At 31.4% G+C, this 10,119-nt stretch overlaps 1 protein-coding gene across 7 annotated transcripts in view; it reads right to left on the reverse strand.

The window, feature by feature from the left end:
* Nucleotides 1-224: 224 nt before the first annotated feature.
* The window catches only part of LOC117173390 (AT-rich interactive domain-containing protein 2), a 343,637-nt gene continuing 333,742 nt past the window's right edge, over nt 225-10,119 (reverse strand). For all 7 annotated transcript variants that reach the window (XM_033361920.1, XM_033361921.1, XM_033361923.1 and 4 more), the window contains one exon: nt 225-3,319. In XM_033361920.1, coding sequence (XP_033217811.1) covers nt 3,199-3,319 — 121 coding nt within the window. In that variant the 3' untranslated portion in view covers nt 225-3,198. The remainder of the gene's footprint in view (nt 3,320-10,119) is intronic.

Genomic DNA, 10,119 nt, shown 5'->3' on the forward strand with positions numbered 1-10,119 from the left:
ATGCATCAAATTTATAAATCCCTTTAAATAAAACTTTTAAAGAAGCACATTTTTTAATGAAAACCTTAATTATTGAATGGAAACGGACGGAAATATATTAATTTTAAATTAAAAGAGTTGGAAAATATGCCAGGAATTTAAATGCATTTCGATTTGGCCAGTTCATAATCGTAAACCTAGATATGTACTTGATAACATTATTTAAAAAATAAATATTCACAGTATAGATGTATAATCATTATATTTAAATTTTCTTCGTAATTAACATTTCTAGATGACAAATCTGGTAAATGATGACAATACGGTAATGATCGTACTTAGATGATCACTCGGTTGCAATAGTCTAACATTCGTGCTTCAATTCTTTCTCACATTCAACTTCGAAGATAGTAAAAAAAATCAGATACACTTATAGTTTTATTCTGTCGTTTACAAGCACTAATCAAGCCAAATCTGCTTCATTCGCACTGTCATCAACTGAGCATCCATTCGATTTTTATATTAATTACAAGTAAAGGAAGATATAAAAACGTTCTTGTAAGATTCAAGGTATTAAAATAAAATTTCATTGATTATACACAAAAAATGAGTTGTTTCTGAAATAAGACATCTTTCTTTTCAATATCCAACAAAAAATCTTGGATGTCCAGAAATTATAGGAAATTGAACCAAATTTGGGTTCAGATGAGTCGTACGAAGATCAATTTTTTCAAATCAGTTTGTCCAAATAAGTTGCTTTAAAGGCAAACTCTCTTAATAAATCAGAAGGCAAAATTTCTGTGTAATTTTCTTTGATTGATTATTATGAAAATATTTGTTTCATATTCACTATTCTATTACAGTGAAGTACTCTCACTGGTTTGAAAACACTTTTTCGTAAAAATTCGAGTAATTTCTTTCAAATCGCGATAGTCATTAATTTTATCCATAATGAAATAAAATAACTTTTATTGGTTTAGAGAAAAAGCTTTGTTTCTTAATTAAAATTTCTTGTAATAATTATTAGAAAGTTTCGTACTTCGCATTATTACATCTTTTTCCCAATCAAATTTGAAAAAAAGTAATTTTGTTCATTTTTTGCCACAAGTGTTTGATTTTTGTTTATCCTGTCAAATTAAATTATTTCATTATTTACCGATATCTTTATATTCTTCTGTATTTTTTATCAAGGAGACTTCTATACAATTAATTTTGCTTGCTAATTAATATCATGCATTTTCTTACTATTCCGAACAAAAATAAAAATTTGTTGTTCTTGTAATTTCTTAATCTATAAAGAGTGAAAAGAACATTTTCCAAGACAAGTGAAACAAAAACATAAGTAAATCTAATAAAGCTTCTTAATAATTTATTTGCGCTCTTAAAAATTCGATTAAAAAAAAAAGTTTTAATGAATAAATTGATGTTCGATCGTCTCATCTGAATTCTATACTTTCTCTTCTTTTCCTTTTGTAGGGCATTATTTACCAAATAAAAAAAAAACTTTTTCGATACATTTTTCATTCTTTTTATATCAAATCACTACTATAATACAGAAAACAGCCCAAGGGCATTCGTTACAGGCGCTCTTGCTCCTACATTTAGAATTTTACACAGTCAATGAATTACGTTATTTACAAGTATGTATATATGCATATTCATCTGATGTCGGCTTGATTTTTATCCGTATAATATATATAATATATTTATATAATTATTTATACATACACGTATGTATGAAGTCGTGTTCTTTCACTAATAGTACACAATATAAAACTGCTGTAGCAGCAAAACGTAGATTCTTTTTTACAACAAAAATATTCATACGCGTACAAAAATCAAGAGAACAAACACAAAGTAAACCATTCGCAGCGAAATGGGAGGAAAACACTGAATTCGAAAGAACTCGATTTGCATCTCGATTTACAAAAGAATTTCAGAAGAAAAGAGTCTCGAGAAATTAAGGAGACTCTTGTCTTCGAAATAAAAACTCTTACCTTCTCGAATTTCTCTGAATTCAGGTTTTCCGTAAAAAGTTTCCGAGTATTTTCTCTTCAAATATTACATTTCAATAAAAAAAATTCAAAACGTCCGGCATTAAAGGCATTCGAATTTAGAGACGAATTATATCCCGAGTTTCTGATTGTGAACATTTCAAAACTTGACATGTGTCATATTCAAAACAGTTTCAACTGAAATCTCAGGAGAGCTCAAACTTGGAAGTCTTCGAATATTCATAAATTTAATTTAAACTTTTTGAGATTCGAGTCGACCACATTCAAAAGTAGCAACCTTCAAATTCGAAAGAGTAAAAATTAAACCTTTTTTTATAGGTAAAAAATATATAAAAATAAATGTCAACTGTTAATTGATATTTTACTTTAGAGAAATATTTTCGGATTGGCGAGTCCCTCGACACGAAGAAACCTGAAACAGTGTTATCGCATCGAGCGCAAGATGATGTAAATGAAACACAGCAGAGGAGACGATAATATTGCCATAAAATTGCAATGTGCAATTATATAAGCATAATAATAATTACAGACTCCTAACAAATACATTCAATAAAAAGTTCCTTTAGAATCCAGATTTTCGGTGACTTTGTGAAAAACGAAAAGTCGACGAGAAACCAAAACGAAAAGAAACAGTACTTAAGAAGAAGAAGTATAAGAAAGGGAAGAAGAGAAAACGAAACGTAGTCGATACAATAGTATTAATGATTACAATTAACTATAACGTCCGTAAAGTATCTTCTTCGCCACAATTGGTTTGTACACATTTACTAAAAACATTCGCTGCTCGCTTGAGAAAATAAATATTAATATTAATCTGAATAGTTAATCTTGCCTCACAATTTTATCACTGTTCTGCGATTATTGTTTCGCATTCAGTCCTGCGAACTCTACCACCCATAACTCTTTTTCCCTACCTTTCACCACCCTTAAAAGTTTTTTTTAACTCTAGAGATCGGCAGAAAAGTTTTGCCTGATAAGTTTGTAGGCCTCTTGTTTTTCTTTTTCTTTCAACGTAGGTACATATATCAACTACATATCATCGAGAGTCCGATTAGCTGGCGTGTTTTTACTTGATTTTGTTTTTCGTGGAAAGTTTATCACACACAATTCGTATCCCTCTCAGATAGAACACTTTACACTAGTATTCGTCGAATTGATCGCTGCTCGTTTAGAACTGGAGAGATCAGAGGCCTGATTCAAAAGGTCACCTGTGACTACTGCTGCTTTGATCATTCATGTCATAAAGGACTTGTGCAATTGTCCGGGATGACTCCACATTACTAAGCGCTACACCCGCCAAATGTGGCTCGTACGCCCTCAAATGTCTGAAAAAATAACGTAAATGGTATTTATTACAAGACGTTCATTATTTTCTTTAAAATTAAAAAATTAACGCGTTGTAACAAAATTAAGAAAAATCACAAATTACAATTCATATCCATCACGGTCTAACCAAATTAAATTGTTAATGCTTTAAATTTCCAGTTCAGGATGACCAATAAAACAATCGATAAAAAAATGTACAGTAATTTCTCGGGTTTTCTTGACTTAAAAAAGAATTTCATGGCCATTCAAATTTATGAATTCCTGATTTCAAATTTAAAAGAATTTTTAATTGATTAATTAAATATGAACTTGAATATAAATTTATATATGAAATTATATAAGTTCCAAATAAAAAAATTTCAAATTGTACCAATACAAAATGGCGACCTTTTTCTATTGTTCAGTGCTGGACTCGATCTCGAAGCTGGACGGCTCTCATCCGGCGGCTTCTGTATTATGTTACAGGGGACATTTAAATGGAATATAGTGCATGAACTATGTTGCGCCCCACCATGGAGGCCCAGTCGAAGGCGCGCACAGTAGGAGGAAATGCACTTTTTTCGTTCAAAAATATCCAGAGCCTTCAATTTTGGTCCAATTTTGATTGTTTTTTTTTTTTTAATTAAAGTTCATTAAATTATCAAGAGCTTGACGCTCCGAACTTTCGTCTCATCTATTTCTTTATTATTAATTTTGCCACTCAAATAATGGAAAACCTGAAGTTTTGTACATAACAATTTTTTACGCTTTAATAACTGATTAGGTAAACTTTATATTGTCTCAAATGAATGTTTAGGAATTCATAAAATACAAATAATTTTTTCATTATTCCATTTATTTGTTATAAATAAATTTTGTGAACAAATTAGCAAATAGTTTCCAGAAACTCCATTTCAATTCATATTAGTAGAACTTTCTCCTCTAACGTATAAAATTAGACTAATTGCCCAAGAATTCTGCACTCAGGCTAAATGCTGAATTAAAAGTCTTAATGAAACATTTCTACGCCCACTTATTCACATTACTGGTTAGTGTTTTTAAAAATTCCTTAATACTACACAGTTTCGACAAACAATTTATTTAAATTTTTGGCTTAAAAAATTGATCTTTACTTTTAAAAAAATAATTTTTAAGCAAATAAATTAATTTTCAACAACAAAAATAATTATTTTACCAAAAAAGACTGAAATCTATTTTTTTTTAAAGTATGCAAATGGTTAAAAATTTCTGTAAGTCATAAAAAATAAACCCGCGCGTTTGATTCATAATTAGACTCCTTACATATTTAATTTTGTATAAATATATTTAGTATAAATAGTATCAAAATTTCTTTAAGTAACGTACGTTACTTTTTTCTTTAAGTAACGTACCTTACAGCGCATTGCAGTTGCTTAAACATTTTAACACGGCAACGCACATTCGACTAGACCTCTATGGTAGGGCGCAACAGAGTCCATACATTATTCCATTTTAATGTACTCCTGTAACATAATGCAGAAGGCGCCGTTTAAGAGCCACAGCGCTTCCAGGTCCAGGCCAGTGCTGAACAATAGAAAAAGGTCGCCGAGGGAGTAGGCAGGCCACGGTACCTTGAGATCCATTACGAATACTTTACGTTTTATTTGTTAAATGTTAGCTATTTATAAAGATTGTTCAATTTCGGACACTTTTAGATTGAAATTGTTCAGTATTTACTAGGCTTACAATTTTCAATTTTACAAATAAAAATGTTATTTTGAATATGGACTTGTCCATATTTTCACGGCTCGAATAAAAAAATGGAATAATTTGGCATGTTTAAGGCTTGTTTGTAACCCGTAAAAGGGAGATAGTCCAGGCATCCGGTACTTTTATACCGTTTCAAGTAGGTAAAGCGCGTTTTTTTTTTAGCTAAAACGGTTTATTAAGGGGCCCTGATTAAAATTTGTAGACTGACCCGCCCCATTGAACTTTAGAGCAAAATGTCCAACGCCAAAATTAAACTAGAGGAAATTTCTGAAAAAGTTCAGCCAATTAAAAAAAAAAGAGGCGAAAAACCCCAATTCTGAAGTCTGTACCTGTACTTTCGAAACTGATAACTTTATAAAAAAAAAATATTCAAAAATTCAATTAAAGTAGACGCAATTTCGAGTAATACTTAAAAAACGCAATGATTTAGCTCCGATAAGTCATAAGTTATGGCCTCCCAAAGTTGAACACTTTTGACCTATTTTTCAGGGGAAATTACTCTTGTTCAGTTTTTTCAAAATACTTCGTTTCTCGGTAAAGTTGCGTAAGTGGTGCAAGAGAAAAAGTTGTAGGGCAGGAAATTGTGCGTAAATCTGGCAAAAATATAATCTTCTGGTCTTCATAGATCAAGAGTTATTACACTTCAAAAAACATAACTTTTTCGCTTTTTGAGCTAGGGGAAGTGGGTCTAAAATAGCCAATTCAGAATTAAAAAGAAGATTATTTTTGAATATTAAATATTAGTTAACAAGAAATTATGTTACAGGTAATACTTTTATATATTCTAAACATTGAAAATGTTAAAATTCATCATTAAGCCTTTTAAATAAGTATACAATGTCGAGAAAAAATGGTCAGGTTTTTGGCCGTCTTAACCACACGTGTAGTTAAAATTCCAATCTAAATTATAAAATTAGAAGTATTTTATTACGAGGATAACTTTTTTGTATCAGAAAAATAATATAATACTGGGAGATTGACTTTTCGCTCCCGACCTTCACAGGCGGCCACCGGCTGAGGGGAGCAAACGTCCCCTTCCACTGCACGGACTACGTCAGTAAGTCCACCAATACCCAGCCCTTTTCTCTCCCGCCCTTCTCTTCGCCTCCCTTTTCTTTAGAGATACACTATCGCGTGTTTTCGAAATGTTGAAATTGTCGAAAAGTTTTCCATTTCACTGAAGTTTTGAAAGAGATTCAATTTCAAAACCAGATTAAATGTAACAGTTTTCATTTGTTTAATAAATTTCAGAACTGTGAATCGAAATGCAAGTATTCATTTGTTTTAAAACAAATTAAAATGTATCAGTCCAAAGAACTTTCTATATTGACCTCTGTTGAAATAGTATCACGTTATTATGGCGGACTCAAAAAGTAAAAGTATAATTAATAATTAGAAATTATTTGAATTACTTTGACATTGTGTAGTATTGTATAGTATAGTATTGTATAGTATTGACACTGGGCCCACTGGGGACACCACTAAAAAAACGCGCCTTAATATGCTTTACCTCCAGAGTGGTGCGGAAAAAAGCATACAAATATATTTCCAATACATTTTCAGATATTACTGAACTAGAAAGGGTGAGGGAAAGTAGGGTTAGACATTACTTGAGAGGGCTTAATAGAAGAGGATAGATCCGCAGTGTGTGCAGTGGAAGGGGACGTTCGCTCCCCTCAGCCGGTGCCTACCTATGAAACTCGGGAGCGAAAAGGATACTACCCATAATAACATTTCATAAAGTAAAAGCTTCACCTTATGCTTCAATATCAATATCAATGCTAATCAGCACCACAGATATAGATATTTACCAGGGGGTTTATGTTGAATACGTTTAAATATAATAAGTGAATATAAACAAAATTGTACTTCTTCACGTAAAATTACACTTTGCATGACAGTTGACAGATTATATTATTCGCCATCGCATCGCCTGATCGTTTCGTCACGACGCCGTATGGTAGCGCACAGGAGTTGGCCGTTTTAACCATACAACCCACTGGCCATTTCAGACAAGTGGCAGTACTTTTATGTTTTGTTTATTTTTAATTAACATATTTATTATTTGACATTTGATAAATACGGATATAACAGCTTAGTGCGTGAACTATAAATTATCATAAATATCAATAAAAATAATTCAAGGGAATCTATATAATATTATAACTAAAGTCCAAACAAAAATGTTAAAAAATTAATTCTAAACCTATTATCGTGTTCTATTATTTGACTTCAAATATGTGATGCTTAAAATTACCTCTCCAAAATTGGAACTCAATTAATTAATACATCTGCACGAAAAAACGAAATGAATTCAGTTTTCCTAATGTATTATTAAATATTGGTCATATTATCGCACTGGCCGTTTTAGACCCACATCCCCTATTTGTAGCCAAAAGTTTTTTTTTAATAAATAAATAATTTTTGTTAAGGCCTATACCGCTTTTTTGGCGTTAAAAACTTTTTTTATAAAAAATTTTCCGACATGTTTCAACTTGTATTGCAGGTGCTTTTCAAGGCTTATTTATGGAGATGAAAGAAAAATCTCTAAAGACTACGTTAAAATTTCAATTAATTTGTTTGTTATCATTATTATTGTTCGGGTATAATTTTTTTATAAAAAAAAGAAGTTAAATGACCAGAACATGAATGGTAAAATTTAAAGTTATTCTAAAAATTAAAAACGTATCATTTACGATATAACCTAAAAAATCTCATAGAAAAACTTTCTTGAGATTATGCTGTTTTTTTATTACATTTTGTTCTGTACTGATGACGAATTTTTCGCCAGGTTGATTGATCAAGGCAGTTACAGCGATTCTAAGATAAATACTAAACGATACTAAATGGTCTTGATCAATCAACCTGACGAAAAATTCGTCATCAGTACAAAACAAAATGTACCTAATAAAACAAAAGCATAATCTCAAGGACCTTATCCTGTGAGATTTTTTAGGTTATATAGTAAATGGTACGTTTTTAAATTTTAAAACAATTAACAATTTTACAATGCATATTCTGGTCATCTAACTTCTTTTTTTCTAATAAAAAAATTATACCCGAACAATAACAATGATAACAAACAAATTAATTGAAATTTTGGAACACCAAAAAAGCGGTATAGGCCTTAACAAACACTTTTTACTATTCACCGCAAAAATACATACGTTTTTTTTAAACTTGTCCTTTCGTACATATTCTACAGAAAAACGTTAAGGAAACAAAGTATAGAGCACTAAATTCTACGTAAATTAAAAAAAAATGTTTTAGCTCATACAGGTCACGAGTTATGGCCATGAAACTTTGCTCCTTTCCATTCGAAAGGCTTTGTATGCACTGGAAGATGTACTGCGAACGTATTTGAACATTTTGGTGGCATACATGCATTTGTAGTTCATTACAAGTTCACTGTTTTCTCCTTTCGGTTAAAAAACAATCAATTGCTTAAATAATACGCTTCACTCTATCAATTGTGTGCATATTTAATGTATTTCTTTTGTGAAAATCATTTACAGAATATCTGTTGTAGAAATTAAATTAAAAAAAAAAAAAAAATAACTGGCTTTACATTGCTTATTTATTATTTATAACAGATGTTATTAAAGGGATTAGTTTTATAACGTCGTATTATTTTATGTTAAGAGTGCCAACAAATAATAAACTAATCAGCAGAGAGGAAACAATTAATGTTAATTCCTGATAATAAAAGAATATATAAACAAATTAACTATATAATAATATAAATGATGAAGAAACTAATTAAATAATTGAGTGATTGACTCATAAAATACACTCAACCTCCAGGGTGATATAGAAAATAGTTATCTCAAAACAATTTTCAACTTTGATAAAAAGAGATATTTCGGGTTTCACTCGCGTAAAAAACTACGAATTGTTTTCCGACATTTCGTGAACATTGCAGTTCACATCTTCAGGGCTGACCTGAAACTGAGGAATCAGGTCATGATGTTCTTAGGTATACTTTCTACGATGCCTGTGATTGGCCAGAGCGCCCCACCGTGGGGACTGGTCGAACTTGATTGGCCAATCAAGTCTTTTTTAAAAAATCCGGGAGAACGGAAAGCCAAATCGGATTGGTATTATATCCATTGTCCCTATTGATGTTATTAGGGTGTTTTAAGACTTCGATTGTTTCTCTGTGTCTTCTTGGAAATTTGTTGTGTGCTTTTGCAATGACTGTTGTTTCATCAAATAAAATGTTATGACCTGTTCCGATATGATGTTCAGCTAGTGCTGATTGCGTGAAGTGATTTAGCCTGACTTTACTTTCATGTTCCTTCCGTTGGCTCACCGCTCTCCCGGTTTCTCCAATATAGACTTTGCCACAAGAACAAGGGATTTTATATACTCCTGGATCACTGAAGGGTACCTTTTTATCTTTAGGGTTATTTAGTAGTTGTCCTATTTTCGCAGGTGGTTTAAATATGGTTTGGATGTTGTGTTTGTTGAGAATTCTTCCTATTTGTTCTGTGACACCTTGGATGTAGGGTAGAGTGGTGGTCATTTTTCTCTCTCTTTCTTTCGTAGGTTGTGTTGACTTGCTTTTTTGAGTATGTTTTCTTATTGATTTATCAATTTGTTTATTTGTGTAATCGTTCTGTATTAGCATTTGTTTAACGTTTTGTAATTCCTTTTGTAAGTTATCTTTGTCTGTTATGGAGACAGCTCTGTATACAAGGGAGTTGATGACCGATTGTTTTTGAGATGGTTGATGGTGGGAGGAGGCATGTAAGTATCTGTTTGTATGCATGAGTTTTCTGTAAACTTCATGTCCTAATGTGTTATTAGATTTTTTGTAAACTAATACGTCCAAGAAAGGCAATTTTCCGTTTTGTTCTATTTCCATGGTGAACTGGATATTAGGATGTAATTGATTGATAAAATCGAAAAACTTATTTAGTTCATCTCGTCCATTACGCCAGATGACAAATGTGTCATCAACGTAACAGAACCAGAATTCTGGTTTAAGTTTGGCTTGGTTAAAGATTTTAGTTTCTAGATGTTCCATAAAAACATTGGCTATTACAGGTGAGATAGGGGATCCCATTGC

The sequence above is a fragment of the Belonocnema kinseyi genome, chromosome 5 (genome assembly GCF_010883055.1).
Source record: "Belonocnema kinseyi isolate 2016_QV_RU_SX_M_011 chromosome 5, B_treatae_v1, whole genome shotgun sequence".
Classification (NCBI taxonomy): Eukaryota; Metazoa; Arthropoda; class Insecta; order Hymenoptera; family Cynipidae; genus Belonocnema; species Belonocnema kinseyi.